At 37.1% G+C, this 23,147-nt stretch overlaps 6 protein-coding genes across 11 annotated transcripts in view; 4 read left to right on the forward strand and 2 right to left on the reverse strand.

Moving 5' to 3' along the window:
• The first annotated feature begins 727 nt into the window (after positions 1–727).
• On the forward strand, positions 728–5,398 carry LOC110854409. 4 transcript variants are annotated; one of them, XM_035855135.1, is made up of 17 exons: positions 728–1,009; positions 1,422–1,550; positions 1,631–1,938; positions 2,010–2,617; positions 2,689–2,947; positions 3,012–3,081; positions 3,153–3,317; positions 3,404–3,612; positions 3,705–3,831; positions 3,949–4,014; positions 4,075–4,242; positions 4,309–4,430; positions 4,506–4,682; positions 4,758–4,902; positions 4,974–4,998; positions 5,068–5,122; positions 5,180–5,398. In XM_035855135.1, the coding sequence occupies exons 2-17, from the start codon at positions 1,436–1,438 to the stop codon at positions 5,312–5,314; spliced, it is 2,754 nt and encodes a 917-aa protein (XP_035711028.1). In that variant the 5' UTR covers positions 728–1,009; positions 1,422–1,435; the 3' UTR covers positions 5,315–5,398. The 4 variants fall into 4 exon arrangements, with proteins under 4 accessions (XP_035711028.1, XP_035711029.1, XP_021958540.2 ...); XM_035855136.1 differs by lacking the exon at positions 728–1,009 and adding an exon at positions 1,084–1,201; XM_022102848.2 differs by lacking the exon at positions 728–1,009 and having other exon boundaries at positions 1,224–1,550.
• On the reverse strand, positions 5,392–7,961 carry LOC110854411 (ATP-dependent RNA helicase HAS1). Its single transcript, XM_022102850.2, has 9 exons — positions 7,624–7,961; positions 7,291–7,531; positions 7,096–7,216; positions 6,811–7,024; positions 6,597–6,737; positions 6,348–6,508; positions 6,187–6,281; positions 5,945–6,108; positions 5,392–5,861 (listed from the first exon to the last, which is right to left on the reverse strand). Exons 1-9 carry the CDS (start codon positions 7,802–7,804, stop codon positions 5,518–5,520), a joined length of 1,662 nt encoding a protein of 553 aa, XP_021958542.1. The 5' UTR covers positions 7,805–7,961; the 3' UTR covers positions 5,392–5,517.
• Positions 7,962–8,480: 519 nt separating this feature from the next.
• On the forward strand, positions 8,481–9,741 carry LOC110854412 (trypsin-1). The gene is made up of 4 exons (XM_022102851.2): positions 8,481–8,838; positions 8,916–9,358; positions 9,429–9,528; positions 9,606–9,741. The coding sequence occupies exons 1-4, from the start codon at positions 8,596–8,598 to the stop codon at positions 9,684–9,686; spliced, it is 867 nt and encodes a 288-aa protein (XP_021958543.1). The 5' UTR covers positions 8,481–8,595; the 3' UTR covers positions 9,687–9,741.
• A 111-nt stretch (positions 9,742–9,852) lies between these two features.
• LOC110854413 (28S ribosomal protein S9, mitochondrial) lies at positions 9,853–12,851 on the forward strand. The gene is made up of 7 exons (XM_022102852.2): positions 9,853–10,235; positions 10,325–10,428; positions 10,491–10,664; positions 10,739–10,812; positions 10,883–11,127; positions 12,246–12,524; positions 12,590–12,851. Exons 1-7 carry the CDS (start codon positions 9,989–9,991, stop codon positions 12,706–12,708), a joined length of 1,242 nt encoding a protein of 413 aa, XP_021958544.1. The 5' UTR covers positions 9,853–9,988; the 3' UTR covers positions 12,709–12,851.
• On the reverse strand, positions 11,122–12,239 carry LOC118436642. Its single transcript, XM_035855138.1, has 4 exons — positions 11,893–12,239; positions 11,686–11,828; positions 11,511–11,624; positions 11,122–11,426 (listed from the first exon to the last, which is right to left on the reverse strand). Exons 1-4 carry the CDS (start codon positions 11,894–11,896, stop codon positions 11,250–11,252), a joined length of 438 nt encoding a protein of 145 aa, XP_035711031.1. The 5' UTR covers positions 11,897–12,239; the 3' UTR covers positions 11,122–11,249.
• A 3,087-nt stretch (positions 12,852–15,938) lies between the features above and the next one.
• Positions 15,939–23,147, forward strand: part of LOC110854056 (adenylate cyclase type 8) — a 42,741-nt gene continuing 35,532 nt past the window's right edge. For 2 of the 3 annotated variants that reach the window (XM_035855131.1, XM_035855132.1), the window contains exons 1-2: positions 15,939–18,600; positions 20,407–20,497. In XM_035855131.1, the coding sequence (XP_035711024.1) occupies positions 18,576–18,600; positions 20,407–20,497 (116 nt within the window). In that variant the 5' untranslated portion in view covers positions 15,939–18,575. The remainder of the gene's footprint in view (positions 18,601–20,406; positions 20,498–23,147) is intronic. The other variant, XM_035855134.1, reaches the window with a different exon arrangement.

Consider the following 23,147-nt stretch of genomic DNA (forward strand, 5'->3'; position numbering starts at 1 on the left):
CTGCTACTTTCACCTTTAGCAGTTGATTTGAAGTATGATTACCTTCCATCAATCATCCTTTTTTTACAATATGATCCAGGTCAGAGTATATCATTAGTAATTCATACCAGTCAGTCCTGGATCGAATAGGTACGTACTACAGATATTCATGGAGAATACCAAACACTAAAAGTCACGTAGCTAGGATTCTTCTTCTTTCCACAAAATATTTGGTCGATGCTGGAGTTGAAGTTGATGAATGTTGGAAAGTCATGGCATTAGGGAATCACTGCACCCTAACCCACGACATGCTTATATAATTGTGAAAACGGATTATCTCCCCAATTTGACACGAATCTCATCAAAGTCACACAAAGGGCGATGCTATTTTATGCAAAGGAGTTGCTGACGATGAGATCATCAATTTTAGATCCGCATTCACCTATGAAAGGTTATAATGAAGAAGGTACATATGTGCGATTTTGAGTCAGAAGGGACTTTACGGCAGAACCGGTCCTGACTGGAACCATACGTATTAAAATGATGACACGATAATATTGTACAGTTCAATTTTGAGATGAGACAGCTTGTACCCATACACATTCTCATAAGACGAATAAAATTATAGGGCAGAAACAATGTAAATTAAAGCTGATCATCTTCATTTTATTGGAGTTACGTAAGATGCACAATTGCGCTGGAAATGTATGTATTTAGTTGTTGCCAAAAACGAGTCATGATGTCAGTCAACATCAAATTGACGGTTGGATCCTGATTTACGATTATACCCACTTTTAACGGATTGCTTTTTGTTTGATTTTTAATTATTTTCCGCTTAATTGCAACTACAATTCCGAGTAATTTTTAATTATCAAACGAAACAAAAACCTGAGTTAGTCCAGCTTTTCGTACTTTATTTTCGTGGTAACGTGACGCGCAGAGTGGGGACGGGACGATACTACATATTTACTTGCATATCCTGTGGGAAAGGGATTTCGCAATTTTTTTTACCTTGTTCCCACAACACAAGGTGAGTACCTTACATTTTCCATGCAATTTTTTGTGGTTTGTATATTATTCTCATGTTTATTCCATGACACACATACATGCACGTATCTCAAGCATAACAAAAAAAAAATGAATTGAAGCCACAATCTTGTGTCCATATTCAATTCTAGCAGTAATGTTAGTTAACCTTGATCTTGGCCGCAAGCACAGAAAGGTAAAGGTAACAATATTATACTTACATGTGATCCAGTGCAAATTTATGATACTGCTGCGTATAATAGTCTAGCAATAGCTGGACATTAATTATTGGGTACTTGTATTTCCTTGTGCCAAATTGGCATTGCGAATTGCATTATAATGGTGTAAATGGAGATAGGGGCAAGTTTTCAATTTTGAGAATGCAAATGTGTTAATGCATATTTTGCATTCGGCAGATAGAAAACATCTCATGGAATCGACAACAAGAAGAAATGTGTCATCTCGAATAGTTAGTGTCCTTGTCTGTGGGGCACTCATAGTTCTTTTTCAAGCTGCTGTTCCCTGTGTTGAAGCTGCAGAATCAAGTTAGTTACAAATTTTTAATTGTGCTACGTATATTATTGAAGACATTTTAAAATATTAAACTAACACGATATGTTAATAGCTCCGGGATGTGGGAAAATTGACAAAGCTTTACTCGGTCGAGATCCACGCGTTGCTGCTCCATGGACAGCTACGCTTTTGTACCAATCCAATTTCAAATGTGGTGAATTTCGCCAAAGCGGATCTGGCCATGGGGTCATTGTTGGTCCAACCACGGTTTTAATGAGTGGTCACTTTTTGTGGGGGTCAGACACCAGCAATGCCGAGACGTCCAGACTTCTTCCGTTCAACTCTAGTAACTTTATTGTCGCATTGGGGCTAAAATCAAGACAACCTTTTTCCGCCGATCAGTATACGCAGTTTTTGAAGGCAATATATTTTTCAGAAATGGTGTACAATTTTATAGTTAAAATTGAAAATGGATTAATTAAATTTTATAGATTTCTTACATCCGCGTGCATTCAGGATCGTATGAGCGATACTCAAATAATGACATGGTCATTCTACACTTGACAAATCCAATCCGATATTCGTCCTATGTTCGACCAATTTGCTTGGATAATTCTCCAGAAGTTGTAATCACTAACGTCAACTCTACGGAAAAACTTGGAGATTTGACAATCAGTGGGTTCAACAGAGGAGTACCGGACGCAGAACCATTTGGATTCCTTGACTCGGCCATTTGTAAGCAAAAGTTGACCACGGAATATCAAGAAGCTTCTCAAGGCAGAGAGATTTCAAAGTCAGGAATTCCTTGCGGATTCTCTTCCAAGCTTCGAGAAGATGTCCAAAGTTGGAATGGATATGGAAATGGGTTAATTCAGTCGAGATTTCTGGATCCCGGTCCAGGAAAGTCGAGGAAGGATACAGTCATTACGAATCTCTGCTATCAAAAAGGGTCTAGCATCATAACCTTTTACAATGATCGGTGGTACATGATTGGAATGACTGGAGAATCGTTGGGGATTACGTGCAAAAATAATAATTTATACTTTATCTCATTCGTCACGTATAAAGAAAATATAGATTGGATTCTACAAAATATTCGGTATTTTGTGCACATATTTTGTATCACCTTTATCATTTTGAAGTATTGATTGGAAATTTTTGGAAATTCAGGTTCAGCACAAATTCCTTCGTCTGTGACAACGGACAAACGATTGATCTCGCCAAAATGTGTAATGATTTTCAAGATTGCACCGACGACTCTGATGAAAATCCGAAATTCTGTTCAGCAATTAAATGCGGAACAATATTCTCATCCTTTTGTACCAAGTGTGAGACGAAAAATTCGTTCCAAATTCTAGGGAAAACTTATTCCTATTCGAATGCGACAAGTTCTGATGAAGTGAAATGTTCTGCTTTAAAACAACCAGAGGTAACTTGTTTGATAACAATAAGTACATTTCGGAACCAAATTTTGTATGTCAACTTTCACCCAGGGTTCTTTACTGCATTGTGAAAATCCTATAATCAGGAAACGAATTACATGTGAATACGGATCTGACCCCGGTATTTGAATTTGTATTTCAATGTTTACTGACGATGTCATCCGCGAATTATCAATTAAATTTAAATTTCAGGAACGAAAGCAGTGTTCCAGTGCAAAACTGGAAAGCCCAGCGAACCCTCTTCTTACTGCGTGATAACGTGCAAAGATGACGGGAATTGGACCGACGAATTAAAGACTTATACATGCAAAAGTAACTCTTCCCTTGGAATTTCTGGTAAATTCAGTCATTTAACAAGTACTTACCCAACGAATTTGTATGCAAATTTCTTCTCCCTAAGGTTATAGTTGTGCATAAATGGGGTATTGTACATTTTTTATTAGGATCATCTCCCGATATCGTCTTTTCTCATGGCAGTAATGCAAATTGGATCAACAAGATTTTGCTCAATCGTCCCGAAAATAGTAACAGTAATCCAGATGATGATCCCAGTCTGGATAATTGGACTCCTCCTCAGCTCTCACCAAACATTGGAGACAAAACTGGGGGAGGAGGAGGAAGTCGAAATTGCAGAGGTTTTAAAAGGAAGCCTGTAAGTACATATACTTTTACAGAGGAGAACGTAGAAGAGAAACTGAAGGACAAATTAATCAATTAAGAAATTATGACGCCTTTGGTTGACAGGGTCTCAAAATATCATGCCGTGCTCCTGGTTCATCTGTTTCCTCGTGCTTAGAAAGCGTTTCTCCTGGAACAAAAGCCGAATTTAGTTGCGAGCAATACTACCGTCCAATTTTTTCTGCAGCGTCAGGTGACATCAGTCGTATCATCTCAAATTTTGGTCAACTTTATTTAGCGTGCAATAATAAAAATTGCATTTGTAAGCGAAAATATAATTAGTTTCATATTTTTGATATGTATTTCCCAGTTATCAAAACTTGTCAACCGAATGGACAATGGAGTTTGGAAAATAGAGCGTTCGAATGCAGATTGGGTAATGAACAATGAAGACAAACCTCTCAATGTAAAGTCTCATGCATAAACTTATCTCCAGATTGTGGAGTTCCGAAACGAGATCTTGTCGGCCATATTGTAAATGGACATGTCACTTCTGGAACAAAATGGCCTTGGCATGCCATCATGTACCGCAAAACGAAGGATGGTCAACTTGCCTATATTTGTGGGGCAACACTAATTTCGAAACGGCTACTCCTTACGGCGGGTACTTAATCAATGATAATACATTTAGTGAGTTCAAATTTAGTTTAAAATTAATTGCATTATTAAGCACATTGTGTGACGGATCGACGTGGAAAGGCATTACCAAACTCAGATTTTGCCGTCATATTGGGAGCAACTAGCAATAATCTGGAAGAAAATTCAGGAGACCCTAATTCTCAAATTGTTTCGGTATTTTGAATGAACTTGAAATACATGTTAACGTCAAAGAGTATGCATGTTTAAGTTTAAATTTGAAAATTCCAGTTGGACAATATCACAGTAAACCCAGCATTTAACCTCAATACATTCGAATCAGATATTGCTTTGATAAGGCTGGCAAAACCTGCACACATTTCTGATTTTGTTCGACCTGCTTGTTTTCCCTCTACGATTACACTACACAATGAATTACTCCACCTCAGTCCTGGAAGTGAAGGACATGTAATACCCAACATTTTATTTGATAAATATGTCAATCTATAAAAAACAGGATGAAACTGTTCTTGAATGTTGCAGATTATTGGATTTGGGTATGATGAAAGTGGCAGTCCGTCTAACAAGATGAGAGAAGCGTTGCTTCCCGTTGTCTCATATTCCCAATGCTATGACGTGGTCAAGGTTCTTGCAACCTCTTCACAATTTTGTGCTGGGTTCACGAACGGTGGGATTGAATTTATCTAAACAAGTGCTTAATATTTAGAAAGAACTAACAAATATGACTATGAATTGCAGGGACTGCTGCCTGTAATGGAGACAGGTACGCCGAAGTCAATATTACAATTATGTAATTATTAGTCAATCCACATGCTAATTATTGATATTTCAGTGGTGGAGGCATGTTCTTCGAAGATGACACGTACCCACGACGAATGTACTTACAGGCAAGTGTAGGTGCATTTTTGAAGCAAGTCGAATTCTAAATGAACCATTAATTACAGGGAATCGTCAGTCACGGAAATAAGGACGACTCGACAGGATTATGCGATAAGAATCAATACTCGATATTTACAAAAGTAGCTACATTCAAGAACTGGATAAATGAAATTGGACTGAATCTTGACGAGGACTTTTAGAATGTATACCAATTTCAGTAAATGTTTCTAATTTATGAATGCTTATTTACGAATAATAATACTCACTTTCTACAAAATTGAAAATGGTGAAAGTTAACGTGTTTTTAATTTTTCTAAGAAAAACTTACGGATTAAAATAAAATATTGTTTTCGTCCATTTTAGAAAGAAAGCGAAATACATAACAAAAATGTTAGAACATAAATTACTGCATCCGAGGCTTCTTCCTAAACATTTTACTCTTCTGCCCCCGAGTATCGTTTCCTGGAGCATCTCTGCTTTTGAAAGTACGCTTTCCCAAACCACTTAGATCGCAGGCTGGAGGACTTGTAAATCCAAAACTCTTTGCTACATCCTTCAAGTTAACTTGATTTATGTCAAAGATCGTTTTCAAACTATGCGAGTCATAGGCGCGAAGGTATGCTTTGTAGGCTTCACGGGCGGATTGATTGAGGAAATAATTTGTCCCAATTAATTTTTCGAGTTGAGGCTGAACGTTTGCTACTTTACTCCAATCTACTTCGATTTCACTGACTGGGACTTTTGCAGCTAAAAAATAAAACAAAAACTAGATTAGACTGATTACATCTTACATTTTTTCTTGTAATAATAAATATAGTGGCCTTTCTTACCCTTAAGATATCGAAGGAATGGAAGTTCGTGAGGCGACAAAGTTAACAGAGCTTTTCCACACCCATCTACACCGCGAGCTGTTCTTCCGACTCTGTGAATATATTCTCTCGGGTCATCTGGGGGGTCGACTTGAACGATCCAATCAACACGAGGGATATCCAACCTGACCACGGAAATTCAACATTGCAACTCAACAATTCTTTAACTGAAATTGTATAAATTATTTTTCAGATAAACTCACCCTCTTGCAGCAACATCAGTACAAAGGAGAATTCCGCTGTCGGCTTGACAAAATTGAAAGAATGTGGTGGTACGTTTAACTTGCTTTTGTTTTCCCTATTTTGTGCACATATAAAAGTTAATGTCAAGTTGGTGCTATCAATAATTAATAATTTTACTTACATGAATGCATGACACGGGAAGGTCGATGTAATTCAGTAGCTCGTGATAGAATTTAACTGCCATACACGAACTCAAGAACACCATAACCTTTCGTTTTCTGTTCTTCTTCAGAAATGTGAACAAAAACAAAAATCTCTTATCTGCAGGACACACGACGTAACCTACAAAATAAAAAAGAGTTTGTTAAAAAAAACTGCAATAATATGGTTAATAAAATCAAATCTAAATAATCCAATAATCACAAGTCACCTTGTTCTAACCCCTCAACCGTTGCAGCATCTTTGGAATCATCAACACCAATGTACATTGGTTCCTTCTTCAAGGCTAATTTTGTTATTTCTTCAACTTTCTTGGTTGCAGTAGCGCTGAAAAGCATAGTTTGTCTTCTCTCTGTAACATGTACAAAATCACAATTAATAACTGCAAATAAATTATCATGTAATACTTTTAAATCATAGCTCACTTGGAAGAATGGAAACGATCCTCTTCAATTCCTCCTCAAAACCAACTTGTAAAATACGATCCGCTTCGTCCATAACAAAGCATTGTAAATTCTTTGTCAAAAATCCTGGTGTGTTTGAGAGATGGTCGAGTAACCTTCCTGGAGTGGCCACAAGAATTGTAACACCTTTTGTCAACTTTTCTGCTTCTGCGGATCGATTTGCGCCTCCCATAACCTGTAAAGAATAATATTTTAGTTAACCAATCAACTATTACATAGATAAGCTTAATGAACAGGCTTTCTTACAAGTCCACATGTCTGTCCGGGGTACTCATCCATAATCTCCCTAAGAACACCAAATATTTGCATGGCTAATTCCCTAGTAGGCGAGATTATTACAGCTCCAGTTCCATTTCTCGGAAGCATTCTGAAATATGTAACAATATTATATTAATTAAGTAATTCAACGACCAGTCCCAATCTGTTCCAAAACCTAAATACCTCAACTTGGCGCAGACTAACTCCACGATGGGAATAAGGAAAGCTAACGTCTTTCCCGACCCAGTTTTAGCCGCACCCACGAGATCTCGACCTTCCATCAAGTGAGGAATTGCTTTGGCTTGAATTTCTGTCATTTCCGTAAAACCCATCTTCTCAATCGCCTTTATCGTGGGTTCAGATAAGTTCAGGGATGAAAATGATTTGGACACACCAACAGCTGCTCCCGTTGAAGTTCCAGGCACTACCAAATTAAAGAAGATTCGAATATAGTTGAGGCCCTTCACCCTTTAATGTTATTTACGGTTGAATAACAAAACAAAATTTTCAACTTACATTCAAGCGATTTTAAGACCTGCATTTCTTTGTCATCTTCTTCATCTGACGACTCGTCATTACCCTTGTCCACATCTTTAGGAGGAGGAAGTGGTTTTGGGGGTGTGACTTCGTCAAGCTTCTTCTTTTTCTTCCCCATAGTGGCCATAATTCCTTTACTCTTCTTTTTGAAGTTACCCATGTTGATTTTTTAAAGCTTGGCTTGATTAAACTTTACTAATTGCAATGAATATTGTAAAAATCAAAATTTTTATGAAATCTTTAAAATAGTAAATTAGCACGGAAAAAGAAGAAGAAAATGCAACGAGAGCACGTTGTGAATGTGTGTGGAGGTATTCAATTTACCAGGCTGGCGGTTGAAAAAGTGCGATGTTTAGTCTCGTATGGAGCTTGTAGCAACATTTTCTTTGCTGCATTAGTGCATTGCATTGCATCTTTTTGAACAGTTGCCATACTGCACTGCAACAAACTTTCGTACATTTCCATTTGCGATATTTAAACGGAAATGGAACTAAGAATTTGAAAAACGAATTAAAAATATTTTCAAACTTATTTCTCATCTGCATTTCATGAAAAACTATAAGGTCAAGTCACATACATAACATATCATAATTATAATTCATATCGCTCGATGATCATGAACATGACGACAGCAAGGCCCTTTTGACTCTGATCTGACCATCCTCTGAAACGGCATTGTAATAAGTTTGAGATAGTTACTGTTTTTGATATTGCCAAAATAAATGCCCTTGTTTTCGCAAAATTATCAGCAGAAGCTTATCAGCCTTTCGATGTTAAATGCATAAGTGAAGATTAATTAACCTGTCAAATTTCCGTGTGACGAACTTGGACAATTTATAATAAAGGTTAAACACACTATATTATGCACAATAGATCATCGACAATTTTCATTACGGCTGAGGATTTTTGCATAGCGTGTTAATTATTTACTAATACTAAATAAGAATCATAATGGCCCGATTAGTAACATTTCTTTCGTTACTTGCTTTAGCTTTTGCCCACCCACATCAGAAGCAAAGTGTGGGGTTTATTAGAAATTATCCAGTACCTCTTTCTCAAGGAAACGATGGCAAAGTCGTAGGAGGAATTGACGCAGATCCTGGCGAATTTCCGTATCAAGTTTCCATCCAGGTCAAACCAATCTTTGGGGACAGATACCACAATTGTGGAGGCATATTGATAAACCCGACCCATGTATGTAGGATACAATATTTAATAATTTTTACCCACGCATAACACTCATTTCTAGATTAATAACTTCAAATACATAGGTAATAACTGCAGCTCACTGTGTCGAAGGTCAAATTCTGAACCAAGTTTCTATAATCGCTGGCGCTCATAACATGAAAATTGGCGAAATCAATCAACAACTTCGTATCCCTAAGCGTCTGATTTGGCACGATAATTTCGACAATGAAATTTTGTATCATGACGTTGCCGTCATCACTGTGACCGAACCGTTCGAGTTAAACGAGTGGGTACAAACACTACCAATTTCCGAAGAGGGATTTAACCACGCTGGAGAATGTGTGAATACAGGATGGGGAAATACCAATCCTGCCGATTACCCAATTACTATTCCTGACGCCCTGCAAAAGATTACACTGGAAATATTTCCAAGGTCTAATTGCACTGCTGCCTTCAATGGTCTTAACCCTGTTGATGACACAATGGTTTGTGCGAGAGGGTTGGACGATGACAGTTCTAAAGGAGCGTAAGTATTGCGATATTGTGCTTACATAAATATTTATATTATTGTGATGTCATTTTGTATCAAATTTTAGATGCAACGGCGACTCCGGGGGCCCATTAGCCTGTTTGGACGGAAACAATCAAACATATCTCGCAGGGATAGTGTCATGGGGCATGAATCCATGTGGACAGGTAGATAAAAATTCAGCCTAATTCACTATAATTACATTCCATTAATCTATTTTTAAAAAAATTGTCATTTGTTTCAGTATCGCTACCCCTCAGTGTTTGCAGATGTAGCAAACAAAGAGAATCGTGATTTCTTGGTGCTGGAATTAGCAAGACCGTGAAAGGATTATTTATTATTACAATATTTATGAATAAAATTTATTATAGTGCGTTAGAGATTTTATTGATGAGATTTTAACTCATGAATGAGACAATTTTGCATTATTATTGCGGAGGAAAAGTGAGACTTTTCTCATTTGGGCCCATTCCAATTGCGAAACTCATCTTTACAAACTTTACAAGCCGAATTTACAAAGTTGCACATTCTGTAATTGAATTGAATAGTTTTTCATAGATAACAAAAATTCCTAAAATGGTTTAAACTTGATAATCTCTTCACTAGTAGTAATACTGTTTAATCATCATGGCTTCGTCAAAAGTCTTTTTCAATATTTTCCTAAAAACTAGTACTAATACCGGCCAATTTTTACCATCATGTGGCATAATTCCTAAAAGAATTCACACAAAGACCACTCTTCGGGCACCCCCACTACCAACAGAGCTCGCTCCTCAGTCCTCTGATGTCGATGAAGCTGCTGAGGCGAATGGCGAAGGGACTGACACCATCAGTAAAGCGATGCACTCTTATATCCAAAGGGCGAAGGAACATCGTAAGCAATCAAAATGCATAATAAATAATTACTAATTTCTTGTAGTAATTTGGATAACTTTTAATATAAAACTAATTTGCTGTATGCAGAGGAGTTCATGGATAAGGAAGAAAAAGAGTTTGTCTTTGGAAGAAGACATTTAGCAAATATGATGGGCAAAGACCCAGAGACGTTTTCGCAAGCAGATATAAATGTAACATATTTAGGGGACATGTCTAAAATTTGTTGAAATTGACATAATAATTCAATTTGCAGGAAGCAATTCGATATCTCTTTCCGTCTGGATTGTTTGAACCAACAGCACGACCAATGATGCGACCCCCACAAGAAATTTATCCTAAACAAAAAGCTGCTCAGTTTGACATGTCGGGTCGACCCCATCACCCATTTTTCTACACAGCCAATCCAAATTTCTTCTATTTAATGCATGTGAGTAGGCAAACAGTAGAAATAGTGTGTCCTATGCTAGATTTAATGACTAATGACAAGTTGTTATATTACAGGAAATGGTCAGCAAAATTAATAAAATGAATGCCAGTGCTGGAGGACTTTTAGTATCTGACAACAATACTAATGTGTAAGCTCATATTATAATATAATTTTTGATTAATTCATGTAACTTAATATGTATGCCTACTCTTTACCAGAGCCTTTGCGGGGTCAGTTTGGTTACCCAAGCACGAGTTGGAACAAAGATTAATGGAAACATTGTCTGATAAGCAGTACACAGAATGGATTTCTTGTTTGGAAAGGATAGCACAACATCCTGAATTTGAAAAGGAACTGGCCTTTCTAAAAGGATATCGAAAAGAATTAACCAAACAAACAAAGGTCGACGAATTACCATCTGTGACCTTAGAACCTGATGGAAGAAAAAGTTGTTTTATTCCAGGTACGACAAGTTTATTAACACATTTAAAAATCAACGGTTTTATAAAATTAGATATCTGTAAAATTGAACTATGCATAACTCATAACAAAACGAATTTTGTTACCATTTAAATTTTAAACCTATTAAGTCGCATACGTGTGAATCATCTTGACGATGTTACCAATCGCGTCTACCAACTCCACATTGTCCATATCTTCATTCTTTTGACATTTTCTCTCCAAATCATGCAAAACTCCTTTCAACTGTTTTGCAAGTTTTTTGTTGCAGTCTTCAAGTCCATTCTCCAACAATGTTAAAGCCTAAAGTACAAGTTTGAATGTAATCGTTTATTTAAGTGCATCAAATGTATTTAACTGTTAATTAGGGAATTTTAAAATATTCACCTGAACCATATCGCTCGTTGCTGACTCGACACTTGTCTTAATGTTATTAATTTCTTCCGTCGTCGTTTTCGTCTTTTTGATGAAACTTTCAAACATTTTCGTGAAGAATGTCATCTAAAATAATTCCAGAAAATGGTCACATTTTATCAAATCGTTAACTAACTCTCTAGCTTACACTTTTCTCTGTGCGAGATTCCAAGCCTTCCAACTGCTTTTCAAAATTTTCCAATGCATTCTCATACTTTTTATACTGCTCCATCCGTAATTTCGCTTGCAACTGCTCCAATTTCTGTAGATTCTCAACTTCAATTGATTGCACTGAAAAAAATATACAAACTATAACTTCTTTCGCCCTATTTTCGCATAATAAAATGCCACTTACTCATATATTTTCACTTGGATGAAAAATTACTACCCCAACAACGCACTTGATCCCTGAATCAAACCGCTTATTTTTCTTCAGAAATTCGAAAAATTTGAAAATAGTAGTTGCAAACAAGTTTTGACGGACACACATTCGGATGGGCTCTAGAAATGAAATGGCTACATTTGGTAGAAAAATGAGTGAAAAAAACACCAAAACAGTTGAGTCCAGTGGTCAATGACCTTTGGCTGGGCAAGTGGGTCAGTCAACCTGACTCACTCGAGGGAAAAATAATATCAATTTAACTAAAGCAAATGATGTTTTTATGATCATTAATTTTAATTAACTATGCTTTTCCATTGAAATTGCAGTGTGCATGAAGAAATCTGCTCGAGGCGAAGTGAAGGTGACCCTTCCAGGGACGGGTCGCTTTAACATCAACAACGGCCAAGGGCTAGAATACTTTACAATGACCCAGTCGAGGGAAGTGGTCCTCACCCCTCTCCAGCTAGCCGGCTGGTTGGGAAAGGTCGACGTGGACGCTTACGTTCAAGGGGGCACGGAATTCGCAGAGCATCAATCATATGGTGGAGAAGCGTCTCGAGCAGCTTGTCTACGGTGGGGAATTTCGACAGCGATTGCAGCCTTAGGTAAGTAGATAAGGATTTAAAGAAGGTTAATGATAATTATATAGCACGTTTGTCTTGGGATGCAGGTGCGGACGCAGAGAGGTTGAGATTGGCCGGTTTGTTGGTTCGAGACCATAGACAACGCGAGAGGCAAAAGTGTGGTCATGATGGTGCAAGAGCGAAATGGACGTGGAAGAAACGATAAAATTTTTGAACTGCAACATTTTAGTCACATATATCTAGTTAAGTATTATTGTTTTGTTATACATATATATTCATAGTTTGTTGTTTGTTAACCTTCAGTCGAGTTGCAAAATAAAACGGCGTGCTCAAGATTAAATTAAATAAGTGAGGAAGTTAAAAAATGCAATATGTAACTGTGAATTTAGGATGCACCGTGATGACCATGCTTTGCTCACGCAAACTCTGATTTTGATGAGTTCTCATACTTCAGGGATTTTAATTAAATACATATCTCCAACTAGTAATTTTGTAATTAATGGAGGTGTGGTGACAAGAGGTTTGATATGGACCAAACCTTGTGAATTTTCCCACGTCATGGAGTGCAAATACATGAGCTTATAACTAATGCACAAAACCTCAACCTTTACTCATGTTTGCTCGCAATTTGTTAATTTTCAACAACAATAAAAGCAATATTATTTATTGCCCGATTGTTGTTGATCTAACCATGCATTAAATGTAATCCTTAATCCTCGTTCCTCGATGGATTAGTGTCAAATTATCGCATGCAAATCAAAATATTTTTTAGTTCATTGTCAATAATAATGCTGAAAAACATACGGATTTATTGCTCATTATTTGTACAACCTGATCAGTTAGGAAAGTTACAAACAGATCCCTTGGCATCAGAACATACAAATATTTCTGCACGTGCAATTTCAGGGTTTCCATCAATTATTACAGAATGTTATTCATTACGTTATGTAATTTACATATGCACCCGACGGATCCATTCTGAATTGAATACAAGATTGTTGCTCATACATACTACCAACACTATTATCATTATTTTACTACCGAAGCGAAGTTACATACTTGTCGCCTGGCTAGATATGTAAGGTACCAGATGCCAGTTCATGTGCCTTCTGCAAAATAACGATTACAAGGACCATCGCCTTTTTTCACCACTCTTTGTTTAAAAGTCTCAGCAAATAAAACCAATTAAATTAAGTGACCGCCGCCCACCATTCACAAGTCCCAAGTTTGGTTTCTCAAAACTTGTCAGCTATTTTGCTGGATTTACATATGATTACTCATTTCCGTGAATGGGCAGGAGACAATAAAACACCAAATCAATCAATGTTTAATTGAGCGTGATACAAATGTATGTACCATGTGTAAATGTATCGACAGTTCTTTTAAGTATGGGAAATGACCTCATGAGACGACTGGCAAGATTGGAAGTACTCCAAACCACATAAATCCATCATTTTTTACTTCTTTTTTTATATAACAGATCACCTTCTTCTTATCGTCATTCATTTATTCAGTGTCGCATTAAATAAATACGAACAATAAGAGACACATGTATGTAGTCTCTTATTGTTATTACTTCCGGAATTTTGACGATTTTTGCCTGTCTGAGTGCAACCATTACGTATTTGTATTTGTTCTCAAATGTATCCCCATGAACCGTATTCTTCTCGATTCACGAAAAAAAAACTACAAAGCAAACTTAAGACTAGAAGTGGGTGCAGAAATAGCCGATGAAATAAATCTGTCCTGTGGAAATAGAAAGGCTATAAAACATTCTTTTGTGTTGAGGAAAAAATCTTTTAGGTTAGAAAATGGGTTGGTCTGGGGAAGTGCGACAAGAAGAAACATTCGCAAGGCCAACCGACCATGATGCACAAACGGCCCATCAAGCAGTTCAAAAACAAGGCTTTCAAAGACGAAGAATCCGTTACAATTTTACGAAGCTATTCCATGTGCTTTCGAGTAACGCAAAAAAATGCTGGAAATTTTAGGATGTGTGTTACATAAACATTACAATTATCTCCCTCTTATTACATTTTCAAGAAAATAAAAAGGGGGTTGATGCATTCTTTGATGTGTATGGACACATATTGATGGGAATGACCATGATTTTTATTATGAAGGAGCGAGCACGTTGCCAAACGCATTAAGCAACAAGCAAGCTAAAGACAGCAAGGCCACGGTCATGGAAGATACAGCATAATGGTTGGGACAAACGGAAACAGAATTCAACATCCACCAACACAAAAGCGGGAATTAAACTAGGGAGGGAGGGATATGCAGCTCTGTTAGCCAAGACCAAGAAGACATTGTCCATCCTCCATGAAGACGTTTGTGCCAGGTTCCTGTCAGTCTTCTGTTACGGTTAGATGACCCCGGATTGATGGAACGTTATGGTCCAGATCCAATGTTATGATCATACCCCGGAAAAATATTTTTTTATCCTACCCTACTCATGTTGAGCTCAACACGAGTAGGGTAGGATAAAAAAATATTTGTCCGGGGTATGGTTATGATGGACAATTTCGTTTAAAGACAAGCATCCCATTTTCCTCTGGGAAGTTATTAAACGTGGTTTTACAATATGCGACAAGTTCATGTACCTTTTCCTCCTATTTGACGATTCAATTAGACTTGGCACCCCCACGGGAAGCCGTTCTTCTCTTCTTGTTACAACAACTCTAAAGTAATTTTACGACCGACCGCACCTCGGACTCACCACACGACTCCTGATTATTGCCGTGTTTTGTGGTTGAAGTAACAGCAGTACGCTAACTTGATTTGATGTTCAGCCGTGTCCAACTCTCCAAATTATTAGCTTTCTCAAAACCAACCTCCTTGGGACACTTTTTGTGTATTTTGTAAAATTATTCCCTCAACAAAGCTGAGAATTTTCTCCGAAATTGAAATAAAGGTGAAGTCACGTCAACAGATTTTCTCTCTGTTCCCCATCCGTCTTTGATTTCATAGTAGAAAGCTTTTAGCTTTTTGTTTAATCTTGACCCAATCTTGGTCTTCTTGGTTTGTGATTCCATCGCAAATCCCATCGTTACTTCTTCTAAACCTTGACTTGCAGTGTCATTCCTTCTTCCTTACTGACTTTCCCTCCTCCTCGTCGCATATTCCTGTTTGGGACTCAACCTCTCGTCATTCTCTTGCAGGAGAGAGAAAGCAGGGGAGAAAGTGGGAAGTAAATCGTCTTATTCTTCTCACAGGAATTACTTTCGCCATGTCTCCACCGACCGACGACTTGACTTGAATGCGTAGCACGGTTCCATATTGTGGTTTACTTGGTTTTCGTACCGTTTTGGTGCAGTGAATCGTGTTGCGACTAAGCTAAGAGTTGGTTGGGATGTGTTAGTTGTGTGTGTCCTCCTCCCTCCTTTTCCCATCCCGGATTCGGCAACTCGGGCATTTCGTGGATGTAAGCATGAAATTGAGCTGGGACCACTGCCACTGGCTTGGTTGGTCTTTTATGCGAGGAGGATTCTCACAGAGGAAGTAAGGCCAGACAAGTGAAGGAATTCCGTTTCGGACAAGTCTCACAAGACTCAGTTGCTGTTTGGGAGTTGGGGCAAACTAAACTGACTAAACTGGTCCTGTTAAAATCCAGCCCTTGACCATCGTTTGTTTGTACATATGAAACTTTTACTTTAGTCATACATACTTCATACGAGTTGTAAATTTGAGACATGCAGTATTTATTCAGTTCAGTCCCAGCAGTTCTGCATGTCAAGTTAAAGTAGGAGGCTCTCTCATTCATGGTGTGAAAAATAATAGCACTAAACTTGCTTATAATTCCGTTCACACAGCGTACGTCAACTTATTCCATTATTATTGCGAAGAGCTGCGTTACAGTGTGCAAACAAAGTGTTGAGGACACGGCGTTCGTTGTGATGAGAATGTTGTGACTAGTTTAAATTGTGATAGATTAGTTGCAATCCAGTGTGTGAGTTGGTCGGTGAGACAAGGCTGATTGATCCTCTGTGCGAATTTCACTGCTGGAAGAATCTATCCAAAGTTTTAATATATTACATATGTACACTTTTTCTACCCGATATTACGAAAAGGTGACAAATTGAGACTGTAAATACGCTGCTGGACAGAAAGTCTCATTTTTTTTCGGTGGAGTGAAATCTAACATAATTTTGTTTATTTATTGTGTTATCTTAATTAATTAGACACAATTTGGACAAATTTGCATAAAACCTTGACCCAAGTGGTTTGCATGTGATTTTTTTGTCTTGTTTACAAATAAAAATCTACTTATCTACTTTGCTGACTGGTTGTGACCAGTAGTTGTGATAGTGAATCAATATCTGATAAACAAATCAAGCCAAGATTACACACACACATGAAGAAGTAACATCCATTAAATATTGTGTACATGTAGGATTAGCATTAAGTCACTCTGATTACGATGTAGTCGTCTCTTTTAAGAGTAAAGCGGCGGAATTATTATTGAGCTGTAGTCTCTTGTGAGTACATGACTTTTGGGTATTATTAATCCATCAAAATGCTTGTTTGCAGATTTTATCTTGTATGAATTATTTAAGATTGAATGTCAAAATGTGATTGAATTTGTGCCGAAGAAAGAAACGCCTCGTGGTAGAATAAATTAGTCATGCAATGTATATAGTTAAAAATAAGAGAGGCAAATATTTAGTATTCTGCATGTAATATTATTAAAAATGTCGAAAACCTGTTGAAGTCAAGGTGGGATTGATGTGTGATTGTGTGCAAATTTAAATCTGCGGAAAATAGAACAAATTGTGTAGTATAATACGTAGTATATTGTATCATAGTTGCCCAAATATCTAAATCCATAACAGAGAATATTAAAGCCAACACATTTTGACAAGACATACATAAAGTACATAAAATATGAAATATCCGTGCAACATGGTGCTGTAGATAATGATAGCATCGGCTAATTAACATTAAACAATAGTTTGGCAATATGACACCACTTTTTGAAACATGATTCTTCTCAAATGCGTTGGATCTGAATATGTATCCAAAGTTTTAACAAAGTAGTTGTCTCGTCGGTCTGAATCATCTCGGTCAGCAAAGTTTCGTCTGGATTTTTAGCAAAACTCTGCGTCTGCCTGCATACATATTACAATAAATCTACTGGATACCTATCAAAGTACAGTACCTAAACATTTATCAAAATTTTAATATTTAAATAAATACTATAAAAAAAGACGCATGCGACAAAGTGATACTTGATAAAATCATCGTCCTTGAACTTTGAAGATGAATCTCTCTAAGAACGTAAATGTTCTAAAGATCCTGTTCTCTCTTTATTTTATGACGAAATATATCCAATACCTGTTTAATTTAATTAGCGTTAATCATTAAAATGCATACTTAATCGGTTCAAATTATCAAATTACCAGACATCTACTTATTTTGAAGAAGAATGTGAAATACTTACAAAAACAGGCTAAATCTTATGTATAAAGCTGAACAAAGACATTAAAGCAGTAGGGAAGACAAAAATTTACAACTTTTTTTTACCCCAAAGAATTTGTCAGGCTTAATTTTATTTATGAATGCAATAAATAAGGATTAGTTTCTCCATGATTTTTCCTTCGCAAACTATGCAAATAAATACCATGTTAAAAGTTTACAAAAGCACGGAAAACTTGTCGGCCGGCGTAAAATTAAAATAAATAATATTCTAATAAAAAGAAAAACACACAAATTTTATAATTACGAAACTCTCAGTGAAGATAAGATGTATCCTGATAAGCCCAGATTTACTATAGAAAAATTCATTGGCACACGAGTTGACCGTCACCTTCACGGCAAAAAATTTGAGAAAAGTTTTCACATACACTGTCGTCGATTAAGCGGAATTCTTCCCATATTCCATCAGATTAAGAGATGAGAAAAATCCAATCCACTTGTGCAGTAAAATGTGCTAAGATTAAGCAATAAATCTAAATCTATCAATAATAAAAGTTGTTCACGCTGCGAATTCGTGTCGGCAATATAATAATAATAAAATACATAAATCACACCTTTACTCAGAATCAAGATCGAATAATATTCAACACTTTGACCATGACCACCTATACGAGTCCTTCAGGTGAGATAAGTTCTCTAATTAGTTGAAAAGTATGTTTAGAACAAAAATTACAAACTAGGTAAATATTTTGTGGGAGTGACAACCAATGCAATTTCAACGCCAAACTCGAAGATCATGAACTGTCGAATCAGTCCCCATGACTCGTTGTCAAAGTGTTTGGTCATCGTCATCTTATTCAAGCAGTAGGGGTGAAATTTTGCAAACTTCGGGTGGAATGGATTTTTTAGTCGGAGGAGATACGCAATAAGTAAGCTAACATGGAGGTGGGCTTCCATTTTAAGGAGGTCCTTTCTAGGCACGGATGATAGTGGTATGCAGGTCGTTTTGCCATATATTTTCTCGTACTGCGCGACGGTGTCATGAATGTTTTTCGCGGCGTGTGAATTAGGATTATCAGAAACGGTTTGACCTCCATACAATACTTGATGATCAGTGCGTATGTACAACGCAGCGTGAGTCTTGTCAATTAATGATTTAATTGTGTCGTCCTCCATTGCTTTTCGTCCAAATGGGAATGGATTCCTCTGATTTTGGGATTTTTCTCTGCAAATTGAGATCACCTTGAGTTGGATACCTCGTTTTGACAATTCTTCTAAAAGCTGGCGTTCCTGTCCGACTACAAAACTGACGGAAGCGGTGGTACACTTGAAATCCGTGTCAAAAAACATTTCGAATAAGCTTGCAGTTTGGAGAATTGACAAGCGGATTTCTGCTTCTGACTGTGACACGAAGAACTCTCTATTTTCTTTGGCTTCTGTTCCGGGTGGTCTACTAATCCGACCCTGATGGGCAAAAGTTCTTTCCAGATGACGGACCTTGGTGTCCTCATCTTCATATTTGAAGGAAACCAGGGCATATCCTACACCCTTAAGGCTGACTTCTCTTTTTACAAATTCGAGCACTGCAAATCCGACATTTTCACCGAGGTGCGAGAGGCACTTTGGAAATTCTTCCTCCGCAAGAGTTCCAGAGTAGGAGTAGCAGTCTACGATATGAATTTAACTCTTAATTTTGATGACTAAAACATGTATATATATAAATTAATTACCGTCATATGTGCATAATGGGTAATCCCTAGTCTTGTCAGCATCGCGTGTGATAAACAATAAATCCCAGGGGCGTGCGATCCCTTGTCCCCAACCTTTCCCCACAGCTAACTTCCACGTAAACTTCATATCCGTCCCTTCAATCTCCACCCCTTCATCACCATAAGCTTGAATTAGCTCTTCAGCTTGGAGTCGTTCCGTGGGAGTCAATGGAACAGAGTCGAATGGAATGGGTGGAACTGGTTCATCGTCGTCCGACAAGGCTTCGATATCGTCATACAGGAAATTGCGAGGTTTTTCTTCTTCTGGCAACTGTCTAACGAGCCCATAAAATGCCCCTTTTAAGATTAGTTGTCCTGTAATTTTCATTAAACTTTATTTAAACCAACACATTAATTGTAATTTTGTTTATCAATACCTGATGATTCTGAATGTCTTGAATATCCATATCCCTCCTCCGAGAAATTCGAGCGAATCGTTACTTTACAAAAGTCTGGAACATCCTGTTGTCGAATAAAAATACCCCGTCTTTGCTCAGGGACAGCTTGTCCTCCTACTTTGATGATACTCATTTCAATAAAGTATCAGAATAATAATTATTCGTATTTTTGCAAAAAATCCGAATGTCAACAAACGAATATTCTCGCGTGCTGGGTGGATTATGAAAAGTGAAATTTAAATAAAATCAGACGCATTTTCCCAATCTCGACGTTCAAGTCTCATAATTTTTTTATTTGTATATATTGGTCTTTGTCCACAGGTATGCATTTCCCTTCGGAGTCGACGATGACGAAGACGACGGTGAACTATGATGGCGTAACCACCTACGAAATCCGATTCGAGAGAAAAAAGTAAGTCTGTGTATATACATTTTCATGTTACATAAATATGAATGCAGAGTGTTTTACTCGAGTCAAAAGTTTGATAGATACGGAAATTGCATAAGGAAATGGATGTAAGAGAGTAAAAATAGTGCATGTAAAACAACATGCAACCTATGAATGAACTTGAAATATGTAAGAAACGCAAGAAATCAATCTTTTATTTTAAGAGAAACATTGACCATCATTCGTGTCGATTTGTGACAATGACAAATTTTCCGGTAAGGTCATTTACAGCCAAAGGCCGAATTATGGTCGGAAACTTGTACATATATTTGATTGACTCTCCATGGTTTAATGTACCCGTGTGTTTTACGACTCTTAAGCGGAATGTGATATGTGATGTATGTACATATTCTGCGGAAATGCTTAATAACTCGAGAGCGAGCGGCTTTAAAGAGTGGATGCATTTTAGTTCATGTATGTAGTACAAAGTGGTATGGAAGGATTTTGAGACTGTGACTGACTTTAACTCAAACACATCCACGAAATAGCAATATTACGACGAGTGAATGTTTTCTCGCTGGTTAAACTCAAATGAAACGCATGGATTGACTGCTCAAATCCAAAATATAAACACATGTGCTGTGCATATCATTACCCTTAATTTTAACTTAAGCACATGCACATATCCTCGAAAACCTTGCATAAATGAAGGTCGCATATTACTTATATTTTCTTGGTTTTAAGTTTCAGACACTCAATAAAATGGTGAACGAACGTTATTTATTTATATGCAAGCCACGCACTTTAACGCTACATTACTTACAACCAAAAGTTTATGGGGCCTACCTGCGGTGGAAGTACAAAATTTGTAATAAAAACGAAACACGGATATTATTCCTTCCTTCGTTAACAAGTAGAAATAATATGGTAGCACGCAACAAATTGTACAATACCCGGTCAAATTTTGACCTCCCGTATTACTTATTATCATCATTTATTTACAAGAGAAACCGTGAAATTATGATCGTTTCCATCTTACTGTCACATAAACCATGGAGCACTTTTGTACTCGTGTACGTGCCGATACTTCCGGCCGCAAAATGCACAGAGAGCTTTTAATATTAAGCGTTTCTCCACTAATATCTATGTAACTGGATGATGAGTTTCTGTCCATGTGATATCTCGCAGTTTGAGTCTATCTGACTTTTTTCTTTCGTTCGTACCCCATGTTTGTGTGTACTTCACGCATAAATTTCATTAGATAATAAGCATTACAAGTTTATTTGGATAAGAATATTTTTAGGCTAAAACTTTTCTCAGTTTATGAATCCCATTTATCATTCAGAAGAAGAGTGAACTTGTACATTTGCACAAATGCAATGATGATAAGTGGTTGAGAGGAGGCTTTCATCCTCAACAAACAAGGGAAGAAAAGTGGATCAACCTCTGATGACGACGTTTTTTTTCTAAAATATCAAATTACTTGATGAAAAATATTATGCAAAATTATTGTTATTCTCCCAGCGTTACTGACGACGTTAGCGTGTCAATAAACCGAGGTTAATACATGCAAACGAAGGAATATTTAGGTATGTGTACTTATGAATGGACGAAGGCACGCTGACTATTTTTTTGTCCTTGTACTTTTACTAATTTAGTCAACGCGAGGGAGACATTATTATGGGATGCGATTTGCACTAATGGCTAGACCATTACTGCGCTAACTCATGCCATACATTACTTATGAAATAATATGGAGGATCAATTAACAAATTGTACGTGTATAGATCTTAATATTAGGTTCACCGGTGGGTATCACGGATGGTGTGTGCAATATGTTTTCAGCGTAAACATACTAATCGTTCTTTGAATGCAATATCCTGATCATCTCGCGAGCTCCTTTTCCAGCTCGTTTAATTTGAGTAGATCCATTCCATTCTGTATGCGACCACACCACACATTTATGAAATTAGTTTGTTTTCCTTTCACCATCCAGGTAGAGATCAATTTAGGGCAAATTTGGCTCAGTAAATCTTGCCAAAAGTGAGGAAGCAGACGTTAATAACAACGTTAACGCTATATCGTTGTCTGATTTGACAACGCGTTAACCGAATCATGTGCACATTTAGGACAAGTACAAAGTGTTTTGGTAATTACGTACCATATCAGGACTAATGGGAACTTGTTTTATTTTCTGGAAACATAGTGTCGAAAATACTTTGAAAAAGTTTTGACCTCTGATTTTTTTTACACATTTGTGCGTAAAATCCGATGCATCATATTGTTAGGTAAGTAGCCGACATAAATAAAATGGGAAACTTATGGTGTGCATATCCTTCCAGGAAATGTGTTGAAAAATAATATGTATCAACGTTTTCATGCTCGTCATGCTGAGGTATTGACAATATCACAATATGTACATACATATTGCTAACATGTGTGTGGTCATCGATACCAAAAAGTTTGCGGACAGTCCCATTTATGTACATATGACCAGTCCACCACCATAATTCGCACAAAACTCTCTGCAACCCGATCAAATAAACATTAATAACAATTTGCGAGGGTTGTATGGATACATATATTCGAGAGACGGGTAAGGAATAAATGCCAAAAATTGATATAAGGTCAGAATAACCACTGGTGTAACTGGTGGAGGAGTGTGTATCTCCTA

The sequence above is a fragment of the Folsomia candida genome, unplaced genomic scaffold (assembly GCF_002217175.1).
Source record: "Folsomia candida strain VU population unplaced genomic scaffold, ASM221717v1 Fcan01_Sc009, whole genome shotgun sequence".
NCBI classification, from domain to species: domain Eukaryota; kingdom Metazoa; phylum Arthropoda; class Collembola; order Entomobryomorpha; family Isotomidae; genus Folsomia; species Folsomia candida.

Coding starts and splice junctions, on each gene's coding strand:
- LOC110854409 (XM_022102848.2), top strand. CDS start 1,400: ATGCATATTTTGCATTCGGCAGATAGAAAACATCTCATGGAATCGACA. Junction 2,618..2,688: donor TGGATTCTACAAAATATTCG/GTATTTTGTGCA, acceptor TTGGAAATTCAG/GTTCAGCACAAATTCCTTCG. Junction 4,999..5,067: donor GCTGCCTGTAATGGAGACAG/GTACGCCGAAGT, acceptor TTGATATTTCAG/TGGTGGAGGCATGTTCTTCG.
- LOC110854411 (XM_022102850.2), bottom strand. CDS start 7,804: ATGGGTAACTTCAAAAAGAAGAGTAAAGGAATTATGGCCACTATGGGG. Junction 6,509..6,596: donor GGTTGAGGGGTTAGAACAAG/GTGACTTGTGAT, acceptor TTTATTTTGTAG/GTTACGTCGTGTGTCCTGCA. Junction 5,862..5,944: donor ATTCCTTCGATATCTTAAGG/GTAAGAAAGGCC, acceptor TTTATTTTTTAG/CTGCAAAAGTCCCAGTCAGT.
- LOC110854412 (XM_022102851.2), top strand. CDS start 8,596: ATGGCCCGATTAGTAACATTTCTTTCGTTACTTGCTTTAGCTTTTGCC. Junction 8,839..8,915: donor TATTGATAAACCCGACCCAT/GTATGTAGGATA, acceptor TCAAATACATAG/GTAATAACTGCAGCTCACTG. Junction 9,529..9,605: donor GCATGAATCCATGTGGACAG/GTAGATAAAAAT, acceptor CATTTGTTTCAG/TATCGCTACCCCTCAGTGTT.
- LOC110854413 (XM_022102852.2), top strand. CDS start 9,989: ATGGCTTCGTCAAAAGTCTTTTTCAATATTTTCCTAAAAACTAGTACT. Junction 10,813..10,882: donor TCTGACAACAATACTAATGT/GTAAGCTCATAT, acceptor ACTCTTTACCAG/AGCCTTTGCGGGGTCAGTTT. Junction 12,525..12,589: donor GACAGCGATTGCAGCCTTAG/GTAAGTAGATAA, acceptor CTTGGGATGCAG/GTGCGGACGCAGAGAGGTTG.
- LOC118436642 (XM_035855138.1), bottom strand. Junction 11,625..11,685: donor AATCTCGCACAGAGAAAAGT/GTAAGCTAGAGA, acceptor GAATTATTTTAG/ATGACATTCTTCACGAAAAT. Junction 11,427..11,510: donor CAACGAGCGATATGGTTCAG/GTGAATATTTTA, acceptor CTTGTACTTTAG/GCTTTAACATTGTTGGAGAA.